The sequence below is a fragment of the Manis javanica genome, chromosome 11 (genome assembly GCF_040802235.1).
Source record: "Manis javanica isolate MJ-LG chromosome 11, MJ_LKY, whole genome shotgun sequence".
Lineage (NCBI taxonomy): Eukaryota > Metazoa > Chordata > Mammalia > Pholidota > Manidae > Manis > Manis javanica.
Window position 1 is genome coordinate 96,258,368 of NC_133166.1, and position 26,603 is coordinate 96,284,970.

Genomic DNA, 26,603 nt, shown 5'->3' on the forward strand with positions numbered 1-26,603 from the left:
TTGACTTTGTACATTTACAAGGCATTTTACATTAATGATTCATTTTATTCCATTAACAACCTATGAATTAGGCAGGAGTGGTTATTATCACTCCCCCTTTTAAAGACAAGGAAACAAGATCCAGAGACTTGTGTAAGGTCACAGGGTTATTCACCTTTAGATTTGGCATTAGAACTTGGATTTTCTGACTCCTGGTCTAGTGCTCTTTCCACTGTACTGCATGGTACTCTTCTATTTATACACAAAACCCTGTCACCATTAGGTCTCATTTTTTCTTTCACTTACTCATTCAACAAATACTAGTGCCTACTCTGCTGCTAGGTACTTAAGTACAATGGAGAACACACCAGGTCTGTTTCCAATGTATTGGAAGTTCAACCACCACGCACCCCACTGGAAGGGAGTGGGTAATTTCGACAAGGGTGGTCTCATTTAAATAAATTAAGAATGTGTCCTCTGAAATGGAAATCAAAAACACAAGAGGCTAGTTAAGATAACATGAGTTGAGCCCAAATGTCCATTGTAACAACTCTTTCTAAGCATGTACTTCTTTTCAGAGGGACAGCAAAACTGACAAAAAAAAAAAAGAGTAATAATCAGAAATCTGAGGAAATAATAATATTATCATACTGAGAAATGAACAAAATTGAGTCCTCAGGTGCAGAATTTCATAATTCTTAATAATACATTAGCAATTATCTTGACAAGTAATACCAATTCTAAAACAAAAATACTATAAATCCACCCTGATATAGACTGCCAGCATTTAGCAACATTTTTCCCTGGGTGAGTTTCAGTATGTTGTCATAAATTCAGCCAATAAATTTCACAAAAGTTGGAATTTATAAAAAGGATTCTTTTCATTTAAAGTTCATAAATTTCCATTGCAAGCATTAGCTACCACTATGTAGATGTTGAAGAGCCTCTTGTATGGAGAATTCTATCACCAAGTCATCATGAAAATTCACTTTCACAAACCATGCTGAATATCAATAGAATATCAATATTCTTTAAAATCAGTGCTCTCAAAGGAAGGGCTTGATGATGAACTCAGCTTACCTTTATTAAAAAAGAGACATTTTCTTACAGCAGAATTTCTCAGAGCCTTTAATACATTTTTATGCCTACTAAATGTCCAAAAGGAAAATATACAGTATTTCCCAAGGTCATTTATCCACTTTTTATCTTTATCATATGTTGTTTAATTACTATTATTTTATTTATTTAGTGCAATGTCTACTAAAATTTAGAACACAGCTGGGAAATGCTACTGCATTGTTTGTAGTCCACACGGCTCTGTTAATGCAAACAGCAATTTCTGCATTTAGGAAAACAAGGGTTCACAGTGAAGGTGGCTAAGAAATTAAAGCCTTTACTTCAGTCATTACAGCAATACTGCCAAATAGGATGAGATAAACCAAAGTCCAAGAACATACAGTAACATACTAATACTAACATTTATCATATTCATCAGTAACACACAGGACTGATCTTTCAGCTCCATGTTTTCCTGGACATAACTAAATTGGCCCTCCTAAAGATAAACATTCCAAGCATGTGAGTAATACTCCAATGCCTGTTAGATAAACCCATTTTGTCTTTTACAAAGAAATGTAAGTCAACCAAACAATAGAAGTTGAAGAACAGAAGGAACTAAGTTGAAGAACGTTTGAATACTGGCTCTGGTACTAGCCATGAACTGCTTTTTTGCCAGTTTAGTAATAAACCAAAGAAAAGGCAACCTTAAAATGAGTCCTCTTGCCTATCTTCAAAACAAAAACCAGACATTGTGTCTTGGCCTAGCTCAGGTCCATAATAATCAACAGATCATACTGTCATTAGGTCCTCTAAATCCTTTCCAGTGGGCAAATCTATTTTACCTACTTCTTAATAAATTTTACCAAGTTTCCTTAAGGTCAAGTCAAAAGCACTCTTTATCTAATCATTATCATCACCAAAATTTGAAACCACTGTTAACTCAGATATATACAAAAGAATTCTCGTCTTAAGAGACAGCTACTAAAAAATAAAACTATAAAAATTAATCAAATCCAGCCATTTCCTACAAAGAAAAATCACAAAATAAGTCCCTTTAGAAACAAGTAGAAATGGACCAAATATGAATTTTAAAGCTACTTTTAAGAGCAATTTTATATAGTCAAGTCTTCCAATGTCTACTTCACTATTGTCTTGGCAGTGGATTTGTTGATAAAGTGAAGGTTTCCATGGCCAGGATTCTCACCTGGCCCTGGTCAGCTAGCTCACTACAAACATGTGGGCAATATGTTGCTATTCACACTATATAATGAGCTCTGCCCACTGCTCTGGGTGATGACACAGTGGCATGGCTGCACTGCTGCACAGCTTCAGAAGAGCAGAAACTGGAGTAGTGGTAGTGCTGAGGACAGAGACTGAGATGGCTGCGGGGACAGAGAGGCCCAGAGGCAGAGACCAGCTTGCTGCATGCAGACTCTCTCTGAGTGGAGGACAGTATTTTCGTGACTGACCTGCCACCATGGGAATAAAATTGGGTATAAACCCTTTCACCCCAAGAATATTTCATTGTCATTCTTTGGTCTCTTTGAATCCATACTGAACTTGACTGGGGCTGAAACCCATTGGCAAGACAACTGGCATAGTTGGCAGGATTCATTGCTGACCAAGGAAAAGAACAGGCTACCCTCATCGGAGGAGTGTTTCAGCAGGCTGCCCCTCTGGATGTGGAGACTTTTGAGTGTCCCCGAGACAACATGTGGTCCAACGTGGCTTGCCTTCTCGAGGACTGGGCCCCACCCCAAGATTGGAAAGGGGTGGAGGCAATACCTGAGGCAGTAAAGTTAGCCCTTGGCAAAATAGAGAATTCCTTAGAGAAACAGAGTGCCCATGAGGCAGCAGGAATGGTGGGAAGATTTTTCTCACAATATTGAGAAAAACTGTAAAGGAGAAAGACACCCTCCTGCAGGAAGCATGAGAAGAGGCAGCACGAGAATGTGACCTGTAAGGTGCCATTGAGGACGTAAAAAATTTGTTGGTGACTAAAATGATGTAACTACGAGGTGCTGTGGAAATGGTAAAGGATGTCATGGTAGCCTGAGAGGAGACAGCATGAGAAGCAGCACCAGCCCGAGAAGCAGCAGCATAAGGAGTGGCACAACAGTGCAGGCTACCAGGTGCCGTGGAGCAGGTGGAGGATGTAGTGGAGCTGTCAGCTCCAGAAATGGAAGAGCAGAGGTTTGACGAACAGGTGGGAGTGGAGGCCCTGCCAGTGTCAGAGGCATCAGCCTCTCCTCAGTTGTAACTCTACCTGGCTGGAAGTTGGTGGAAAGCCCAAGAGAAAATAAAGACTTGGCAGCCATGGGTTCCTCCAGGAGAGGTGCAGCCCCTTCCCCAGGTCATGGAACACTCTATGCTCTGCTTCTATCCTCAGGCTCAAGCAATAAAAGCACAAAAGGAAATACAGTCTGCTACTCAAAGGAAGAATTTAAAGGGCCCCATGAAGGTCACAAGGACCCAGATGTGGGACCTCCTCAGGCTTGAGGGTTATTATAATTTGTCATAATTTTTGTTATTTGTATTTTGTCATAGCCTCTGTTATTATTGAAGGGCCCCCACCCATAAGATGGGGAACTCACCCCTCACCCCCCCCAATCCCAGCACCTAGCCAACAGCCACCAGATCCGTAGAAGTGACACCTCAATCAGCTCATGCCCCTTCCTATATAACCCAGCACCTTTCCCTAATAAAGCGGAATTCTCCAGTGAATTGCTGCTGTGTGTCACTCCTTTCCTTTCATTGGTGCCGAAACCCGGGACACGGGACACGCCAACTGGGCCCCATCTTTCCCCCGACACCAGCAGCAGCTTGCCCTCGTCCTCTTTTTCCAGCACGGGTTCCTCACACTCACCACTCCTCTTTGGCCTTCGGGTAATAAGTTTTCCCCCGGAGCAGGCCGCTCTTCCCTGAGCTATTGCAGCGCTATTGACCGTGATCATCCGGCAAGGCCCTGATGCATGGGGACGAGGAGAGCACTCTCCCCGCCTTAGGCCTTCACGGCTGCGGCGGACCCTCAGGCCCCCTCCAAAAGCCATAAACGAGGTGACTCCTTTGCTCTCCCCGCCTTAGGCCTTCACAGCTGCCACGGACCCTCAGGCCCCTCCTCCAACAGCCATAAATCCCCACCTCAGGCCTTCACAGCTGCGGTGGTCCCTCAGGCCCCTCCTCCAACAGCCATAAATGAGGTGACTCCTTTGTGGATGAGAATGCTCCCTTTTTCCCTCCTCCTCCTTCCGTTCCGTCTGCCGATATCTGTTCCATCCGCCGAAAATTCCTAGTACTAGGTACCTCGTGACTCCGGCACTCTGTCTTCTTAGAGAAGTCTGGGTGACGACCCACACTTCCTAAGAAATTCCGACTCATATACGAGTTTCCGCAGACCACCAAGGATCATCGGGGACGCCCTTTGTCTCCTTGCGGTCTGCTCCCAGTCCGAGGATCTCCGTTCATCTTCCCCCGTTTGTCTCCTTCTCTGTCCTTTAGCCATGGGAGCCTCCTCATCCCTCCCTAAAGATTCACCTCTTGAATGCCTGCTCAAGTATCTAGAAACCAAAACTTCTCCGTAAATACTGACCCAAGATTGGCCGACATACCCTCTAGACAATAACAACCAATGGCCCGCAGGGGGAATTCTTGATCCTAACATCACTCGCAATCTCTATAACTACTGCCAGTGCCTGAAAAAATGGAAGGAGATTCCCTATATCGAAGCTTTCCACCTCCTCCTCTAGCCTCCCTGGCCACCGCCGCCTCCTCCTTCCCCCGCCTCCCCCCAAGTTCTCCTAGCCTGCAAGCTGTCTCCCCCGCAGAAGCCTCCCATTCACACCCTTCCCCCTCCTCCTCCCACCCCCCTCGCTGCCGCCTTCTCCTCCTCCCCCCAAGTTCTCCTAGCCTGCAAGCCTCCACCCCCGCAGAAGCCTCCCGTACACTCCCTTCCCCTTCTTCTCCTACAACAGCCCTTCTCCCTTCCTCCCCCACCATCTCCTTCCCCATCTCACCTCCTCCGCCTTCGTCCCCCTCACCTGCCCCTTCCCCGCGGATTGAGCCTGAGCCTTTCAGCCCCCCTTTAAGTAGGTCTCAGGGCCTCCTCCATCTTTGCCCTCATCACCTGTTTCTCCCCAACAGACTGAGCCAGAACCCTTCACTCCCCCTCAGACTCGGTCCCAAGGGCCTCCCAAAATTATTGCCCACCTCCGGGACGTAGCTTAGACAGACTCACTCAAGCCCTACTACAGTATACCAGCCTGGACCCAGAAACGCCTGACGGAAGACATGTCCTTATGACATACTTCCTAGCTCAAAGCTACCCCAACATTTAAGCTAAACTCAAGAAGTTAGAACAGGACCCTGCTACCCCACAGACTGAGATCCTAACAGTGGCCTTTAAAGTCTTCCATAACCGGGAGGAAAAGAAAGAACGCCGTAAACAAAAAGCTGATCAGGCCAATTTCCAAATGTTGGCCCAGCTGATAAAACCACAACCTGGGCGCCCTTCTACAAACAAGCCCCCCCCCAGGAGCTTGTTTCAAGTGCGGACAAGAACGACATTGGTCAGGGGCGTGCCCCTCCCCCAGATCTCCTACCACCCCATGCCCCAGATGCCACAAAAAGGGCCACTGGGGGTCTGATTGCCCAGCCACCCAAAGAGGAGGCTGGCCAAACAACACCCATTCTAAGCCCGCCGTAGTGGGGCTGGCAGAAGATTGACAGGGTCCAGGGGCTTCTCGCCTGACCATTTCCATCACCAAACAGGAGCCCAGAGTTACTTTAATAGTAGACGGTCGCCCCATCTCCTTCCTCCTAGCTACAGGAGCCACCTTCTCAGTCTTGCGAGAATACCGGGGCCCTACCACGACTGCCATTACTCCTATAGTCGGGGTAGGAGGTAAACAGATTTTCCCATTAACACCCCCCCCTTTATGCACAATCCAAGACAATCCGATACCTTTCTCCCACTCCTTCCTGGTTATGCCCCAGTGTCCCATCCCTTTACTAGGACGGAACATCCTTTACCTCCTCCACGTTTCCATACCTATATCCACTCCCACAGCCCCCAGTACTCCCTTTCTGATGGCCCTCATAGCCGACAACCCCCCTCTACCCAATGAAAGCTCCGGTTCCGCCCTCATACACCCTGTAAATCCCAAAGTTTGGGACATTACAAGCCCCTCTGTGGCTCTATGTCCTCCTGCCTCTATCAAATTACGTGACCCCTCTCAGTATATCTGTCAGGCCCAATACCCCCTAACCACTTCAGCCCTCATAGGCCTCCAACCCATCATTCAAGATCTCTTAAAACAAAAATTACCTCAAACCCACTCACTCCCCGTTTAATACCCCCATATTAGCTGTAAAAAAAAACCAACGGATCTTTCCGCCTTGTCCAAGACCTTCGCCTCATCAAAATGGCCGTTGTCCCTATCCATCCCTTAATTCCAAATCCATACACCCTTTTATCGCAGATCCCTGCCTCGGCATCCCACTTCTCAGTCCTAGATCTCAAAGACGCATTTTTTTCTATCCCTCTGGACCCCTCCTCCCAAGATTTTTTCACCTTCACCTGGACGGACCCATACACAAGACATTCTGAACAACTCACTTGGACAGTTTTGCCACAAGGCTTCCGAGATAGTCCCCATATTTTTGGACAGGTCCTAGCTCAGGACCTCAAACAGTTTGATCATGATCACTCCGAGTCCACCTTATTACAATACGTAGACAATCTTCTACTCTGCAGTCCCTCGTGGGAACAGTATCAACTTGACACTGCCTCCCTACTTAACCTTCTAGCTTCCAGAGGTTACCGGGAATCCCCCATCAAAGCTCAAATCTCTTCCCCTTCTGTCACTTACCTCGGATTCCTTCTATTTCAACAAAGAAAGTCCATTACCTTAGACAGAAAACGACTCCTCTCTGACCTGCCCGTTCCCAAAACCAAGACAGAAATCCTTTCCTTTCTAGGCCTGGCTGGGTATTTTAGAGCATGGATCCCTAACTTCTCCCTGTTGGCAAGACCCCTATACGACCTCAGCAAGGGCCCCCCTGAAGAACCATTATCATCCTCACCCCGACACTCCTTCATTAAGCTCCATCAAGCCCTTGTAGAAGCCCCAGCTCTCCATCTTCCTGATTTGTTGAAGCCCTTCCCATTATACATTCATGAGAGGTCCAGTCAAGCTCTAGGAGTCCTAGGCCAATATTATGGCCCATCCTTTGCCCCAGTAGCTTATCTCTCCAAGCAATTAGACCCCACAGTTCAGGATGGGCCCCCTGCCTACAGGCATTAGCTGCTGGACAGCTCTTGCAGAAGGAAGCTCATAAACTGACATTCAGGGCGCCCCTTACCATTCTGTCCCCACATCACCTAAATGATCTCTTAACCTACAAAAGTTTACAGACTCTCCCTCCCTCCAGACTCCTGACCTTACTGTCCTCTTTCCTCCAAAATCCCATTCACCCCCTTTGCCATCCATACCCGAATCATGACTTTTTCCTCCTTTACTGCTCTCTCGCTTTTTATCCTCATTCCTATTGTCTTCCCCACCACCCCAGCCTCCTTTGTATAGCGATTCAAAGTCAGACAGACTCACACACAGCATCAAACAAAAGTTACTTCCCTCATTGCCACATCAGACTGCCCTCTGAAAGGCTGCTCTGAGCCTTTATACCTCCACTTTCCTCCCTCCACCCAAGTGTTCACTAGCAGCTACCCTTATTCTCCCTACCTCTGCTTCCTCTATGACCAAAAACAAGCCTGTTGCAGGTGATGGCCAGACACCTACGGGGGATGTCCCTACTGGTCTTGCGCCATTCACTACATGGGTAACTTCCAGTACCCACAGTATTACTCCTCCAACCGTTTCATGAAGTATCCCAACAGCTCATTCTCCTTATCAATCCCAGATCCCTGGGACTCTCGATGGGCCACCGGGGTCACAGCCTCAGTTTACTATAGGGGATCCTTGACCCCCCACGGTACCCTTCATATCTCTCAAGAGTATGTTCCCTCTCATTCCCAGATCTCTCAAGTTGCATCAGATATCAGACATTCCGAAAAAGTCATTATCCAAACTCTTGACCGCGCCTCTTCATCTTCTTATCCCCGCCCCTCTTCCAATTTCTCCTACTCTTGGTTACAGCTCATTCAAGACACCACCATCTTTCTCAACCACACCCTCAACACCGCCAATTGTTTCTTGTGTGCATCACTACAGCGCCCACTGCTGGCCGCCGTGCCCCTCAATATTTCCAACTACTACTTCCATGCAGAAGGACAACCCCTCTGCCCCCTGGCAGACATACCCCTATGGGAACCAGAATATGCAGATAATCTCACCATCCACCACTGTGTAGGCCCAACTCCACCCCCCTCCAGCACACTTCACTGCCTCTCTATCTACACCCCCACCTCCAGCTCTAAGACTTTTACGCAACCGGGACACTTCTTTTAGTGTAATGGCAGTCTTTTCAACTCACTGCCTCCCAACTCCAGCACACCCTGCATTCTCGTCGCCCTAATCCCACAGTTAACACTTTACAGCATGGCAGAATTTCTTGAGCTCCAACCTCCCCTGCCCTTGCGCACAAGAAGGGCTGCTTTCCTTCCCATTATGGTTGGTATTTCCCTAGCCACCTCAGCCATTGGGGCAGGGTTTTCAGGGAGAGCCTTGGGTCACTCTCTATGGGCAATTAGAGATCTCAACGCCAAACTTGAGAGAGCCCTGACATCCACTGCTGATTCCCTAGCCTCTCTCCAAAGACAGGTCACTTCGCTAGCTAAGGTCACCCTTCAAAACCGGCGGGCCTTAGATCTGCTTACAGCCGATAAGGGCGGCACCTGCGTCTTCCTCCGGGAAGAGTGCTGCTATTACATCAACGAATCTGGCATTGTAGAAACTGACATTACCAAACTCACCGACCTTGCCTCCAGCCTCCACTCTGCTTCCAATTCCAACCCATTCTCTTCAATACTAACAAACCCCCTCCTCACCTGGCTCTGGCCCATTGCAGGCCCCATAATAATAATCATTCTTCTCGCCTGTCTCTTCTTACCCTGTATAATAAAGTTCATCAAATCCCAAGTCGGAAAAATCTCTAATCAAACTTTCAACCAGCTTTTACTCAGGAACTATCAGCTTCTGGCCACAGAAGATCCCTCACCCTCACGTAACCTCCTCACCACACGCTGAGATGGACCCCTCTCTCCGCTGGCAACTGTTCCTGGAAACAATGGCCACAGACGCCTGGCTTCTGGCACCCGTATCCTCTTGGCACCATTAGAATCAACAAATCCTCGACCTATGGTTACAGGGAACCTTCATTGATTTCCGACCTGAGGAAGTCCACATCTACTCGTCCTTACTGTGGGGATTCCTATCAACCCTTTCCTCTCGGTCCTCAAGCCCTCACTCCCTTCTCTGCCCCCGTTCAGCAGGAAGCAGTCAGAGAGAAAGCAACATCCACAACCCCACAGAGGAGAAAGGGGGGAATGAAGGGCCCTCACCCATAAGATGGCGAACTCACCCCTCGCCCCCACTAATCCCAGCACCTAGTCAATAGCCACCAGCCCTGTAGAAGTGACACCTCAATCAGCTCATGCCCCTTCCTATATAACCCAGCACCTTTCCCTAATAAAGTGGAATTCTCCGGTGAATTGCTGCTGTGTGTCGCTCCTTTCCTTTCAATTATGTTACGGGATTTGGTTACCATGTTGCAGCTTCCTCTGCACATAGATTGAGGGCACATAGATTGAGAAGCAAGAATCCTGGAGGGGTGGAGTGTGGATAAAGTGAAGGTTTCTATAGCCAGGATTTTCACCTGGCCCTGGTTGGCTACTACACACATGTGGACAATATATTGCTATTGACTCTATATAGCTCTGCCAAGGGCTCTGGGCGACACGGTGTCATGGCTGCATGGCTGCACACTGCAGGACAGCAGAGACTGGGGTGGTGGCAGTCCCAAGGACAGAGACTGCGATGGCTATGGAGATAGAGAGGCCCAGAGGCAGAAACCAGCTTGCTGCACACACACTTTCTCTGAGTGGACAGAATTCTAGGGATTTTGGAAAACAAAACTATAAAAATTAATCAAATCTAAGCATTTCCTACAAAGAAAAATCACAAAATAAGTCCCTTTAGAAACAAGTAAAAATGAATCAAATATAAATTTTAAGAAGCTACTTTTAAAAGCAACTTTATATAGTCAAGTCTTCCGATGGCTACTTCACTATTGTCTTGCCAGTGGATTTGTTGATAAAGTGAAGGTTTCCACAGCCAGGATTCTTACCTGGCTCTGGTCAGCTAGCTCACTATACACATGTGGGAACAAAGTTGGGTATAAGCCACCATGGGAATAAAGCTGGGTATAAGCTTTTCACCCCAAGAATGTTCCACTGTCATTCTTTGGTCTCACTGAATCCATACTGAACTTGCCTAGGGCTGCAACCCATTGGCAGGCCAGGGTTTCATCCCTGGACTGGGCAAGTTCACTCCTGATTCTACATTTTACAACTTTTTTTAGTTTTCTGGAATGAAAGAACTCCCTATAAGATAGATGAGTCAATGGGAAAACTCTTAGACATTCTACTTACTAATTAGTTGTTTACTCCAGTAATATATTGAAAGAAATATATTAACACTTTCTACATCAATAAAATCCCAAAATCTAAAGAGAGAATAAACTATAACAGCAAGTTACCTTTGGATATCCAATAAATGTCTGCTAAAGTTGCTCTTCTTACTTCAAATTATATCAACTAGCATAGCACCCCTCTAAGATAAACTATTTTCCAATCAAAGGTCAGGAAAATCAAAATTCTTAAGGTTTAAGTTTGCAGTTTAACATAAAATCTTACTATCTGAGTATACAAATTGTCAATGAACAAGATGGAAAACAGGAATGATTTATGTTTTCAAAAACTTGTTACTGAAGAACTTGTTCGTTATGCTTCATAAGATTGGAGACTGTTGAGAATTAGGCTTGGGGTTGATTAATGATTGTGCATTGAGTCCCCTATACAGAATTTTATTGTTGTTAACAACCATTTGATCAATAAGTATGAGAGATGCCCTCTCAAAAAAAAAAAAAAAAGAAGAGCTTGTCTGCCCATTTCATACTTGATTTCTAAAAACCAAATAGTATCAGATAAAGGAACAGACCATATACAAACTTCTAAATACTTTCTGACTTTATGTAACACTTCCTGCTTTCTCAAGTCACATTGTAGGGGTGGCCTGATTATCTCCAGAGCTCCAAACTATTAGTAGAGAGTGACATCTTATTTCTGTCTATAAAGAAGTGCTTGGGGAAATAAAAATACAACTTTATATTTAAGAGTAAAAACCACCAGAAAATGTAGTGCTAGCTTTTGATGGGCAGCAATATTGATAATTAGAAAAGGAAAATAAAAAATGAAAGGCAGTCATTCTTCAATTCCCTATATTTCCTGATTTTAAAAAAACAGGAATCTCTTAGATTTTCAATGGTTGAAAATAAACACAATTGTAAACTGGGCTGGGGAACATTTTCTTTTGAAACACCAATAACAGTGTAACACTAAAAATAATTTTAAAAGCTAAAAAAAAAAAAAACTTGTTACTGAAATTTTTGGTACATGAGATAGTTTATATTGAGTCAAAAACAAAGGAAGGGTGGAATAAAACAAGACTAGAAAAAAACTGAACTTGAGAGACATGATTTTTTCAAAAATTTTAAGCATAAATACATTATACAACAAATTAATCTACCTTTTTACCCCCCAGTATTACTCCATTTGCTGAAAATGTTTCCAAATTAAGCCAACACCAACCATTTCTTCAAGAAATCCTCATGGAACTACTGATTTAACAACTGAAAACTGTTAATTCTCACTGCTTTAACATTAGGCATTTGTAATAATATAAGAAGTTAAGGGATTAAAATTTAGTAGGCTTTTATTCCATTATGTTGACTTAAATTATTACTTGAAATGTTTATGAATAAGTATTGCTTTCAAAATAAAAAGCTATCAAAACTAAAAATTAAATATGCTGCCTTCCTATATTCAAAAACTCCACAGTGAATATCATATTTAAGGGAAAAATACTGAATACTTTCCTCCTAAGATAAAGAACAAGGCAAGGATGTCTACTCTCACCACTCTTAATTCAACACTATACTAGAAGTCCTGGTCAGTTCAATAAGGCAAGAAAAAGAAACAAAAGACATAGAGATTGGAAGGAAAAAATAAAACTATCCTTTTTTGCCAGACTACATTCATTGTATATGAAGAATAAAAGCCAAAAATCATACCCAAAACTCCTAGAACTAATTAGTCACTTTGGAAAGGTCACAGGATAAAAAGTCAACATAAAAATGAGCCAAATGGGAATTCACGATGGTGGCATGAGAGGTGAGACAGAGAATTCCTCCCAAAAGCACATACAGTGTGAAAATAGTTAATACCACTAGCCCTAAAACAGCAACAGGAAAAAAGGCTGCACCAGACTGCGTACAGACCTCATAAACAGAGCAGACCTCATGAAACAGGGTAACTTACAAAAGCCTTGATCCAGCAGGACCCAAGCCCTTCCCCCACCTCAGCTCACTGTCGGGAGGAAGAGAAACAGCGGGGAGGTGGTGGAAGCCTAAGACTGCTGAACACCCAGCCCTGGAGGTCTGCTTTGGAGCACAAACCTACACTGTGTGGTGCTCTGGAGCTTGGTGGGGTTACAGAGCTGGGGCAGGCAGAGTGCTTGAGACTGAGATTGCAGCTATTTGTGGAGGATGGGGATTCACATCCAGCTGAGCTGGGACTAAGGAAAGGCAGGCAGTCTGAGAGGCTTCCTAGCAGGAGAGGGCTGCTGAATGGGTGGGGTTTGCACAGAGCTTGCTATGCGGGAGAAGGGATAGGTGGACAAGGCTGTCTGGGTTCACTCTGCCCAGAAGGCTGGGGACTTTGAGGAACTTCAGGCGCCCCATCCCCCTGGCTGCCTACTCAGCACTGTGGCCCCCCACTGTGACACGCAGCCTGCTGCACCTTCCTCTTGGCCTGCCGGCACCTGCTCGCAAACCAGCAGTCACTGCCTGGTCGTCAGGCCAGCCAGAGAGAGGCCCCGCCTACAACAGGTAGAGACGCAAGGCACAGAGGCTTACACCTGTGTGCTCCGCCCCTGGCTCTGATACTGGAGACAGGCACTGCAGCCGTGAATCAGGAAACAGGTCTTTCCTCCTCCCAGGCACCAGCACTGCTCCCCTATGATCCCCAGCCTCACTCTACCGGCTGTGCAGCTACAGAGACTAGAGTTTCTGGGCACTAGAGGGCACCACATAAAATTAGGAAACATCAAAGGAACCTGGTTCAGACCAAAATCTCACAAATCCCAGAAAAAAGGGCCAAATGAAACTGAACTCACCAATCTTCCTGAAAGAGTTTAAAATAAAAATATAAACATGCTTATGGAGGTACAGCAAAACATTCAAGAACTCAGGGAAGAATTTAAGATGGAGATTCAATCATTAAGAAATTCCATATCTTAAATGAAACATAAAATGGAGGAATTTAAAAGCAGATTAGATGTAGCAGAAGAGACAGTAAATGGAATAGAAATTAAAGAAGAGGAATTCAGAGAAGGTGAGGCACAGAGAGAAAAAAGGATCTCTAAGAATGAAAGAATATTGAGAGAACTGGGTGACCAATCCAAACAGAACAATATCCGCATTAGGGGTACCAGAAGAATGAGAGAGAGAAAAAGGGGTAGAAGTGTCTTTGAGGTGGTAATTGTGAAAAACTTCCCCAATCTGGGGAAGAAGATAGTCTCTCAAGCCATGAAGGTGCATAGATCTCCCAACACAAGGGACCCAAAGAAGACAACATCAAGACACATAATAATTAAAATGGCAAAGATCAAGAAAAAAGACAGACTTTTAAAAGCGGCTAGAGAGAGAAAAAAGATCACATACAAAGGAAAACCCATCAGGCTATCAGACTTCTCAACAGAAACCTTACAGGCCAGAAGGGACTGGCATGATATATTTAATGCAATGAAGCAGAAGGGCCTCGAAACAAGAATATTCTATCTGGCAAGGTTATCATTTAAATTTGAAGGAGGGATTAAACAATTTCCAGATAAGCAAAAGCTGAGAGAATTTACCTCCCACAAACCACCTCTATAGTGCATTTTGGAGGGACTGCTATAGATGGAAGTATTCCTAAGCCTAAATAGATGTCACCAGGGGAAATAAAACCACAGCAAAGTAGAACAATTAATTACTAAGCAGATGCAAAATCAAATCAACTACCCCAAAAGTAAATCAAGGGATAGACAAAGAGTGCAGAATATGATACCTAACATATAAAGAATGGAGGAGGAAGAAAAAGGAGGAAAAAAAGAACTTTGGGGTTGTGTTTGTAATAGCATACAAAGTGAGTTAAATTAGGCTGTTAGATAGTAAGGGAATTACCACTGAACTTCTGGTAACCTAAACTTTTGGAATCTAAAACCTGTAATGGCAATAAGTACATACCTATCGATAATCAGCCTAAATGTAAATGGTCTGAATGCACCAATCAAAAGACATAGAGTCACTGAATGGACAAAAAACATGATCCATCTATATGCTGCCTACAAGAGACTCACTTGAAACTCAAAGACATACACAGACTGAAAGTAAAGGGATGGAAAAAGATATTTCATGCAACTAATAGGGAGAAAAAAGCAGGAGTTGCAGTGCTTGAATCAGACAAATTAGACTTCAAAACAAAAAAACAACAAAGGACATTACGTAATGATAAAGGGGTCAGTCCAACAAGAGGATATAACTATTATAAATATCTATGAACCCAACACAGGATCACCTACATATGTGAAACAAATACTAACAGAATTAAAGGGGGAAATAGAATGCAATGCATTCATTTTAGGAGACTTCAACATACCACTCACTCCAAAGGACAGATCAATCAGACAGAAAATAAGTAAAGACACAGAGGCACTGAACAACCTATTAGAACAGAAGGACCTAACGGACATCCACAGAACACTTCACACAAAAGCAACAGGATACACATTCTTCTCAAGTGCATATGGAACATTTCAAGAATAGATCATATACTAGGCCACAAAAAGAACCCAGTAAATTGTACCAACCAGCTTCTCAGATCACAAAGGTATGAAACAAGAAATAAATTACACAAAGAAAATGACAAAGCCCACAAACACATGGAGACTTAATAACATGCTCCTAAATAATCAATGGATCAATGACCAAATAAAAAGATATCAAGCAATATATTGAGAAAAATCACAACAATAATTCAATGCCACAAAATCTGTGGGACACAGCGAAGGCCATGCTATGAGGAAAGTATATTGCAATACCAGCCCACCTCAAGAAAGAAGAACATTCCCATATGAACAGTCTAAATTCACAATTAATGAAACTAGAAAAGGAATAACAAATGAGGCACAAAGTCAGTAGAAGGAGGGATATAATAAAGATTAGAGCAGAAATAAATAAAATCTAAAAGAATAAAACAATAGAAAGAATCAATGAAAGCAGGAGCTGGTTCTTTGAGAAAATGAACGAAATAGATAAACCCCTAGCCAGACTTATCAGGAAAAAAAGAAAGTCTATACACATGAATAGAATCAGAAATGAAAAAGAAAAAATCACTACAACACCACAGAAATACAAAGAATTATGAGAGAATACTATGAAAAATTATATGGTAACAAACTGGATAGCCTAGAAGAAATGGACAACTTTCTAGAAAAATACAACCTTCCAAGGCTGACCAAGTAAGAAACACAAAATCTGAATAGACCAATTACCAGCAAGGAAATTGAATTGGTAATCAAAAAACTACCTAAGAACAAAACACCTGGATCAGATGGTTTCATTGCTGAATTTTATCAAACATTTAGTGAAGACCTAATACTCATCCTCCTTAAAGTTTTCCAAAAAGTGAAAGAGGAGGCAATACTCTCATATTCATTCTACAAGGCCAACATCACTCTAATACCAAAACCAGGCAAAGACACCACAAAAAAAGAAAATTACAGACCAATATCCCTGATGAACATAGATGCAAAAATACTCAACAAAATATTAGAAACCGAATTAAAAAATACATCAAAAAGATCATCCATCATGACCAAGTGGGATTCATCCCAGGGATGCAAGGATGGTACAGAATGCAAAAATCCATCAACATCATCTATCACATCAACAAAAAGAAGGGCAAAAATCACATCATCATCTCCATAGATACTGAAAAAGCATTCAACAAAATTCAACATCCATTCATGATAAAAACTCTCAACAAAATGGGTACACAGGGCAAGTACCTCAACATAATAAAGGCCATATATGACAAACCCACAGCCAACATTATACTTAACAGCGAGAAGTTGAAAGCTTTTCCTTTAAGATCAGGAACAAGACAAGGATGCCCACTCTCCCCCACTTTAATTCAACATAGTACTGGAGGTCCTAGCCACGACAATCAGACAACACAAAGAAAGAAAAGGCATCCAGATTGGTAAGGAAGAAGTCAAACTGTCCCTGTTTGCAGATGACATAATATTGTATATTTAAAAAATACCTAAAGAATCCATTCCAAAACTACTACATCTAATATCTGAATTCAGAAAAGTTGCAGGATATAAAATTAACACACAGAAATCTGTTGCATTCCTATACACTAATGATGAACTAGCAGAAAGAGAAATCAGGAAAACAATTCCATTCACAATTGCATCAATAAGAATAAAATACCTAGGAATAAACCTTACCAAGGAAGTGAAAGACCTCTACTCTGAAAACTACAAGACACTCATGAGAGAAATTAAAGAAGATACCAATAAATGGAAACACATCCCATACTCATGGATAGGAAGAATTAATATTGTCAAAATGGCCATCCTGCCTAAAGCAATCTACAGATTCAATGCAATCCCTATCAAAATACCAACAGCATTCTTCAATGAACTAGAGCAAATAGTTCTAAAATTCATATGGAACCACAAAACACCCCAAATAGCCAAAGCAATCCTAAGAAGGAAGAATAAAGCTGGGGGAATTACACTCCCTGCCTTCAAGCTCTACTAGGAAGCCACAGTATTCAAGACAATATGGTACTGGCACAAGAACATACCCATAGACCAGTGGAACAGACTAGAGAACCCTGATAAAAACCCAACCATATATGGTCAGTTAATATATGATAAAGGAGCCATGGATATACAATGGGGAAATGACAGCCTCTTCAACAGCTGGTGTTGCCAAAACTGGACAGCTACATGTAAGAGAATGAAACTGGATTACTGTCTAACCCCATATACAAAAGTAAACTCAAAATGGATCAAAGACCTGAATGTAAGTCATGAAACCATAAAACTCTTAGAGAAAAATACAGGCAAAAATTTCTTGGACATAAACAGGAGCAACTTCTTCATGAACATATCTCCCTGGGCAAGGAAAACAAAAGCAAAAATGAACAAATGGGACTATATCAAACTAAAAAGCTTCTGTACAGCAAAGGGCACCATCAGTAGAACAAAAAGACATCCTACAGTATGGGAGAATATATTCACAAATGACATATCTGGTAACGGGTTGACATCCAAATTATATAAAGAGCTCACACACCTCAACAAACAAAAAGCCAATTAAAAAATGGGCAGAGGAGCTGAACAGACATTTCTCCAAAGAAGGAATTCAGATGGCCAACAGGCACATGAAAAGATGCTCCACATCACTAATCATCAGAGAAATGCAAATTAAAACCATAATGAGATATCACCTCACACTAGTTAGGATGGCCAACATCCAAAAGACAAACAACAATAAATGTTGGTGAGGTTGTGGAGAAAGGGGAACCCTCCTACACTGCTGGTGGAAATGTAAAATAGTTCAACCATTGTGGAAAGCAGTATGGAGGTTCCTCAAAAAACTCAGAATAGAAATACCATTTGACCCAGGAATTCCACTTCTAGGAATTTACCCTAAGAATGCAGCAGCCCAGTTTGAAAAAGATATACACACCCCTATGTTTATCGCAGCACTATTTACAATAGCCAAGGAATGGAAACAACCTAAGTGTCCATCAGTAGATGAATGAATAAAGATGTGGTCCATATACACAATGGAATACTACTTAGCCATAAGAAGAAAACAAATCCTACCATTCGCAACAACATGGATGGAGTTAGAGGGTATTATGCTCAGTGAAATAAGCCAGGCAGAGAAAGACAAGTATCAAATGATTTCATTCATCTGTGGAGTATAAGAACAAAGAAACAACTGAAGGAACAAAACAGCAGCAGACTCACAGAACCCAAGAATGGAACAATAGTTACCAAAGAGAAAGGGACTGGGGAGGGTGGGTGGGAATGGAGGGGAAAGGGGAAAACGGGGTATTACAATTAGGACGTATAATGTCGGGGGTGGGGGTCACGGGGAAGGCAGTATATGCAGAGAAGACAAGTAGTGATTCTATAGCTTCTTACTACGCCGATGGACAGTGACTGTAATTACATGGACCATAATGTTGTTCATGTAATTGTACGTTAATTATAGGAAAATAAAAAATAAAAATAAATTTTTTAAAAGAATGAAAAAATAAAAGAGCCAAATGTCTTTTTATTAGCAATGAGAAACTGAAAACTAATTTTCTAAATACTATGTGTCATAGCTACAAAAAGATGAAATACTGAGGAATATATCTAACAAAACATGTACGGAATCTGTATGCTGAAAACTACAAAATACTGATGAAAAAAATAAAAAAACACCTAAATTAATGGCAAGACATTTGTGTTAATGATTTGCAGATTCAACATAGCAAAGATGTCAATTCTCCACCAAACTGACCTACAGATTAAATGTAATTCTAATCAAAATCCCATCAGCATTTCTTATAGACACAGACAAGCTAAGTTTTAAATTTATATAGAAAAGCAAAGAACTATAAATAGTCAAAACAATTTTGAAAAGGAAGAGTAAAGTTGAAGGTATCATACTACCTAATTTTAAGACTTATTATAAGCCTACAATAATCAAGACTGTGTGGTATGCAACAAAATAGAGAAACCAGACAGCTGATTTTGACAGAGATACAAGGGCAATTCAGTGAAGAAAGGTTAGTTTATTGAATAAATGGTGTTTTGTTGCAACTGGATATACATAAGCAAAAAAATCAACCTCTGGTGCCTGTTCACCAGACACCCGATCTTGCAGGACCGTCATTAAAACCTTCCTCCGGCTTTTCTCTTGGTCTCCGTGTCCACTTACTGAATTTGCACCAGTGAGTGTGTTTCTCACAATTTGGGGGCTGGTCCGCGATCCTCTTGCCTGTGCGAGGTGGGGGCCCAAGCGGAGCGGGAAGACACGTCCCCCGGCTTTGGGCGGCCCGCTCTGCCTGGGCGTCTCACCTTCGCACGGTGGCTGAGGGGAGACCCGAGACTGTCGTGCGGAGACAGCGTCAACGACGCAGGGGAGAAAACGCTGGCACCACGGCAACCAGGCAACCTCGTGCACGAGCCAAGGTAGCTCAAACAGAGGCTGAAGAAAGAACGAGGTCTCCTGTGCAGTTCCGACGTGAGCAGCCTCACTAACCGGAACGACCGACGGATCCGCGGCTCCACCGGCTTCTTTGTGCCGATACACACATCCCGTTCCCCTCGGGGACCGCCTAGGTCCGGGGAAGGATTTTGCGGAAGTACCCGGAACTGTTTGTAAGGTTCCGGCTGCCCGGCAGCTGAGAGCTTCTTCGGCTCCGTAAGCGCCCATTTCTCCTGCAGTTTCGAAGAAGCGGCAGTGATGGCTCCGGTGTCTGGTTCGCGCAGCCCGGAGCGGGAGGCCTCGGGCTTCGGGGGGAAACGTCGCAGTTCGTTGAGGAGCCCCAAGGCCAGTAAAGCAGCCCGGTCCCCGCGCGGCCGCCGCTCGCGCTCGCGTTCTTGCTCTCGGTCGGGAGACCGGAATGGCCTCCGCCAAGGCTCCCGAAACCAGTCCTATCGCTCCCGCTCGCGGTCACGCTCTCGAGAGCAGCCCTCTGCGCCACGGGGCACCCCCTTCGCCTCTGCCTCCTCGTCCGCCTATTACAGCAGCTACTCGCGCCCCTGCGGGGGCGACAAGCCGTGGCCTGCTAGGGAGGAGAGCCTGCGGCAGAAGAGATTAAGTGAGAGAGAGAGGATTGGAGAATTGGGAGCTCCTGAAGTATGGGGGCTTTCTCCAAAGAATCCAGAACCAGACTCTGATGAATATACACCAGTAGAGGATGAAGAGCCAAAGAAAAGTACCACTTCATCTTCTACCTCAGAAGAAGAAAAGAAGAAATCATCTAGTCATTCAAAAGAAAGGTCCAAGAAAAGGAGAAAGAAAAACTCATCTAAAAGAAAACACAAGAAGTACTCTGACGATAGTGACAGTGACTCTGATTCTGAAACAGACTCCAGTGATGAAGATGCAAAAAGGAGGGCAAAGAAAGCCAAGAAAAAGGGAAAGAAGAAACGCAAATCGAAGAAATACAAGAAAAAGAAATCAAAGAAGAGCAGAAAAGATTCCAGTGATTCAAGCTCTAAAGATTCTCAAGAAGAGTTTCTGGAGTATCCCTGGAAGGACCGATCAAAGCCTGGAGAACCCTCAGATTTAATTGGCCCAGAGGCTCCAAAAACACTTGCCTCCCAAGATGATAAACCTCTGAACTATGGCCATGCCCTGCTACCTGGTGAAGGTGCAGCTATGGCTGAATATGTGAAAGCTGGAAAACGTATCCCACGAAGAGGTGAAATTGGCTTGACAAGTGAAGAAATTGCATCATTTGAGTGCTTGGGCTATGTAATGAGTGGTAGCAGGCATCGCCGAATGGAGGCTGTGCGACTGCGGAAAGAAAACCAGATCTATAGTGCTGATGAGAAGAGAGCCCTGGCATCCTTTAACCAAGAAGAGAGGCGAAAGAGAGAAAACAAGATTCTGGCCAGTTTTCGAGAGATGGTATACAGAAAAACTAAAGGGAAAGATAACAAATAAGGATTTTCTAATTGTTCAGCAGACATTTTTAATAACAAGAAAGAAAGTATGGGATACACACACACAAATATATACACAAAAAGATTACTATGATTTGAAAGCTTTCAGTGCTACTGTGCCTTCTATTTAATTCCTTCAGTCCTTCAGTAAGAAGCTGCTCATCGATAGAACTTTAGCAAGTTCCTTGGGTTATTTTGGGTTTCCCATAATAACTTTCTGGTTTAAAAATCGAGATTATGAATGGAATCGTACTGGGGGAAGTGAAATTGAAAGAAAGTGTCAGTGAGAGAGAAACTTTACTCTCACACCATGGGACAGTACTACTGTTAGCTCCATATGATGCCCACCCTCACCCCCACCCCAAATGCACTCATGGGAAATTATTATTCATGTACATTGAATGTTATAAATGGACTTGTAGAAACATACAGGAGGCCACTTTTGTTAATAGAATGAAGGCATTGCTGAAAAAATCAAATCTAGAGTTTGAAAATTGACTTGTATAATACCATACATAGTCTGCTATGGAAATTATGTATGTTGGTTTTAGTCTCTACCTCCACCCCCAAACTAACAAACAAACCAAAAAGCAAACTAACTCATAGACTTATTGAGTTGAAAATGTGAATATTAGTTCTTAAAATTCTTAATAGGTTACTTAAAAATGGTTTTCAAATATAAACTATTGGGACTACTGTTGTGCCAATGTAAGTACATTATTTCTGTCTAAGCTCTGCTTAGATCACTATTTGAATACTGGAAATGATTGACAGTGAACTATGATCACATTTCATAAGGATGAAGCTACAATGATGTTGAACATTTTAAGTCTTATGTAATAAGCATATTTCATTTTAAACATTATTAAACCTTTCAGTTTAAAAAAAACCTCCACCTAAACCTCACACCTTATACAAAAATAAATTCAAATGGATCATAAATCTAAATGTAAGATTCAAAAAAATAAAACTTCTAAAAGAAAACACGGGAAAGAATTTTGTGGCTAGGATCAGTAAAGAGTTTTCAGCTATAACACTAAAATGATAAACTGGACTTCACCAAAATTTAAATTTTTTGCTTTGCAAAAGACACCGTTAAGAAAATTTAAAGAAACGCTACACATTGGGAGAAAAATACTTGCAAATCATGTAACTGACAAAAAAATTATATCCAGAACAAATAAAGAACTCTCAAAACTCAACAGTAAGAAAACAACCCAGTGAAAGAAATGGGCAAAAGATAGTCCCAGGTTAAATACTATGTAATTATATTTATATGACTTTCTCAAAAAGACAAAAGCATAGTGGTAGAGAGGGGCTAAGTGGTTGCCAGGGGCTGAGAGGTAGGGATAACAATGTGGAAATGGGATAGAGCATGAGCGAGATTTTTGGGTTGATGGAACTGTCGTGGTTTTCTGATTATGTTGGTGAATATATGAATCTACAAGTAGGTAAAGACTCATAGAATTATATAACAAAAATGTCCATTTTACTGTATGCTAATTTAAAAAACAACACTTAGAAAGAAAAATATTGCCTCTCCAATCTTCTTTCAAGTCCCTACTATAGTCCAGGTTCTGCTAGGCACCAGGAATACAAAGTTAAAAAGACAGACTATGCCCTCAGAGAAGGAGGCAAACAAGTACTCTATGATAACAGTTTTAATGGAGGAGTATATAATCCACATGGATTTCTATACCTAAGAACGGCTACCTGGGAAACAGGGGCAGGAGCTGACACTTGACATGAGCAGGGGTTTCTAAGAAAAAAAGGGAGAACACTCCAGACCAAGGAAACAGCATCTAACAGAGAGGTAAGGGAGAATATAACATACTGGCATACTTAGGAAATTACAAATAATTACTTTCCCAAGCACCAGCAGAAAACGTTACATAAATACGGTCAGGAACTATAAACAAGTTCCCTCCAAGCAATATAAAGAGTATTCCAATTTGAAGCTTTGGAAATGGCAATTTTCAGACTCAAGTCAACCTGAGGGCTTCTTCCTTTCACTCCCTGTTCCCATATGTTCACATCATCATAGCCATTGTAGTATCCATGTATCCATCACTTTGGCCAAACTACACTAAGGCCCCATGGGAACACACACATGTCCCCATATGTACACTCACAGCATCTAATGTGTTTTATTATAAGGTATTCAGCAGCACAGCACAGCACTGGGACAAAAATGCTGTGACTGGGGCTAGTCTACCTGATTTCAAGTACAGAATCAACTGATTCAATTACTTAACCTCTCTGAGCCTCAATTTTCTCACTGAAAATGTGAGAATAATAGCACCTACACATTGGGCTGCTGTGAAAAAAAAATGTGCTAATTTATATATAAATGCTTAGAACAGTGTTTGAGTCACAGTAAGCACCACGTAAGTGGTTTGAATTAATACTCAACAAATGTTACCTATGTAAAATGAGGACCTACTCACAGTAGGGTATTCTCACAGTAGAAAAACAAACCTACAGTATATAAGTTCCCTTGGTTATACAGAAAATGGCCCTGCTGTGCTACAACCAGGGCTGTAGTACTGAGACCGGTTCTGATGATGCTTGCACATACAGCCCAGGTGTTTCAGTTTTTCATGATGCATTAAGGGGGTGGTCTAGCTGTAAGCAAAGAACAGTGGATTTTTCTGATTTTTTAAGCACTGCGGGGTGTACAAAAGGTTGGCATAATAGTGAGAAGCCTGTCAAACCTGAAGTGGAGACTACTGAGAAGAAAAAACTTTCTGAATTAAAACCCAAATTTCAGAAGCACATCATTCAAGCCCATAAACTAGTAGAAGCAATAAAAAGACCAAGCCAAGATGAACCAGTGACAAATCGGTAATTGGAAATATCTGCCTTCCTAAAACAAGCACTTGATAAACTTAAGCTATCGTCAGGGAATGAAGAAAATAAGAAGACAGTGATGGAATTAAGATTGGGACCTCATGTAAAAATGGAGGGTGTTCAAGACAAATCAGGGTCTATGGAGTCTAGAAGTCTGTTTATATCACTCTGGAGTACCTATTTTCCATGAAGAGATGAAATACTGGAGCTGCTGTAGAAGAAAAACTTCTGATTTTGATACATTCTTAGCACAAGAGGACTATACAACAGGGAACAACATGTGGACTAAAAAGGATGCTGGGAAAAAAGTTGTTCCATGTAGACATGACTGGCATCAGACTGAGGGTGAAGTGGACATTTCAGTAAATGCTAAAAAGTCATTTCCAGAACTTAGTCAAGTAGTAGCAAATAGCTCATAAACAGTTACAGTATTTCTTAGTATAATATTATGTTAAGCAAAGAAACATAAAGGGACATCTGTTTTGTTCATATCTCTTTTATCCCATAATTAGGAAAGCAAGATGGAATGTCACTTTTTTTTTGGTATCATTAATCTACAATTACATGAGGAACATTGTTTACTAGACTCCTCCCATCACCAAGTTCCCCCCACAAACCCCATTACAGTCACTGTCCATCAGCATAGTAAGATGCTGTAGAATCACTACTTGTCTTCTCTGTGTTGCACAGCCCTCCCCATGCCTCCCCCCCCACACTATACATGTTAATCGTAAGGCCCCCTTTCTTCCCCGCCCCCTTATCCCTCCCTTCCCACCCATTCTCCCCAGTCCCTTTCCCTTTGGTAACTGTTACTCCATTCTTGGGTTCTGTGAGTCTGCTGCTGTTTTGTTTCTTCAGTTTTTCTTTGTTCTTATACTCCACAGATGAGTGAAATCATTTGGTACTTGTCTTTCTCCGCCTGGCTTATTTCACTGAGCATAATACCCTTTAGCTCCAGGAATGTCACTTTTAATTGAGTTTTTTAATGAGCTTTTTTTCCTATAATACTTGAAAATGTTTAAGGAAGAAATACTCTGCATTGATTTTTCCACTTGAGAAGGTTACTTTTTCTAGGATGAGTAACTGAGGCAGTGTTAAGTAGTTAAAGGAAAATATACACTTTGACTAACAAATTAAATTTGGCTACACTTAATTGAATCTAAAAACATATCAGCACCTATATTACTTGCTAAGCAGTGTGATTTAAAAGTATAGGAAACATAAGAGTACAGAGGTAACAATTTGGTTAAAATTCACCATTTTATGAAACTAAGCTATAATGTTAAACTCTCCTCTAGATTATAAGGTCTTTGTTCAGTGTTATGAGTAAATTGTACCTAATAGAGGCCTATACCCTCTTAAAATCTTTAGTTACATAAAGAGAAATTATATATATAATTTAATCGAGCTGCACACTAAGATTTGTGCACTTTATTACATGTGCCTCAAAAAAAATACAAATAACATAGGTGAATTTCAAGTAATTGTGCTGAATTAAGGAAGCCAAACCCACAACAAAAAGAGGGGGGCATATTGTATGGTTCCACTTATAAGAAATTCTAGGAACTACAACCTAACCTATATACAGATATATACACATATATATATCTGGCTCCCTGGTAGAAAACTGTTTCTATGAAATTATAGACTTAAAGGCTTATGGAAATACATTAAGGTATTAGAAAACTAAATATTTACGCTATGCTTTATAACAATATCTATTGCATGTTAAATAAATACAATTGCTAAAAAAAAAACCAAGTAAGTATGAGCAAGACTTATGCACTGAAAACTAGAAAACATTGCTCAATAAACAGAATGAACATTGCTCAATGAACAGCTAAATAAACAGAAGACATGTTCATGGATCAGAAAATTCAAGACTGTTAAAATAGCAATTCTCCTGAAGTTAATCTACATTCTCAGTGCAATCCCCACCAAAATCTGGGTAGGCATGTTTGTGAAATTTACCAAGCTGATACTAAACTGTATCTGAAAATGCAGTCTAGAATAGCCAAAACAATTTTGGAAGAGAAAAAGACAAAAGACTTAGACTACCTGATTTCAAAACTTAGTATAAAGCTACAGTAAATAAGGCTGTGTGCTATCAATTAAAATGAAAGTACATGTCCATACAAAGACTTATATACAAATGCTTATAGTAGCTATATTCCTACAGCCAAAATCTGAAACAACCCAATGTCCATCAGCAGGTGAATGGATTAAGTGCAGTATAACCATATAATAGAATGCTGATCAGCAATAGGAACATAAAAATACACAACAGGCTGGAAAAAAATTAGTGAGAATGTTTGGTATCTTGACTTGCTTGGGTGATGGTTACATGAGTGTACATGTCAAATTTAATCGAGCTGCACACTAAGATTTGTGCACTTTATTGCATGTGCCTCAAAAAAAATACAAATAACATAGGTGAATTTCAAGTAATCGTGCTGAATTAAAGAAGCCAAACCCATAATAAAAAGAGGGGGGCATATTGTATGGTTCCACTTATAAGAAATTCTAGGAACTACAACCTAACCTATAATGACAGAAAACTACCTAGTGGTTGCCTTGGGACAGGGGGTGGGAGAGGGGACTGACTGCAAAGGGGCAGGAGGGAACTTATGCAGTCATGGCTGTGGGGATGGATACATAGCCACATATATTTGTCAAAACTCACCAAAC

At 42.0% G+C, this 26,603-nt stretch overlaps 2 protein-coding genes, 1 long non-coding RNA gene and 1 pseudogene across 13 annotated transcripts in view; 3 read left to right on the plus strand and 1 right to left on the minus strand.

Moving 5' to 3' along the window:
• RPS6KC1 (ribosomal protein S6 kinase C1) overlaps positions 1-26,603 on the minus strand; it is a 388,511-nt gene that overhangs the window by 358,529 nt on the left and 3,379 nt on the right. The window lies entirely within an intron of this gene.
• LOC140844478 (uncharacterized) overlaps positions 19,164-26,603 on the plus strand; it is a 242,596-nt gene continuing 235,156 nt past the window's right edge. The window contains exon 1 of the long non-coding RNA XR_012122860.1: positions 19,164-19,583. This is a non-coding gene — a long non-coding RNA (uncharacterized lncRNA). The remainder of the gene's footprint in view (positions 19,584-26,603) is intronic.
• LOC108389299 (NF-kappa-B-activating protein) lies at positions 19,741-21,973 on the plus strand. The gene has a single exon (XM_017647817.3). The coding sequence runs from the start codon at positions 19,858-19,860 to the stop codon at positions 21,064-21,066; it is 1,209 nt and encodes a 402-aa protein (XP_017503306.3). The 5' UTR covers positions 19,741-19,857; the 3' UTR covers positions 21,067-21,973.
• LOC108391305 (cysteine and histidine-rich domain-containing protein 1 pseudogene) lies at positions 22,179-24,592 on the plus strand (annotated as a pseudogene).

Bases quoted from the DNA above. Each gene is read 5' to 3' on its own strand.
- LOC108389299 (XM_017647817.3), top strand. From the start codon at position 19,858: ATGGCTCCGGTGTCTGGTTCGCGCAGCCCGGAGCGGGAGGCCTCGGGC.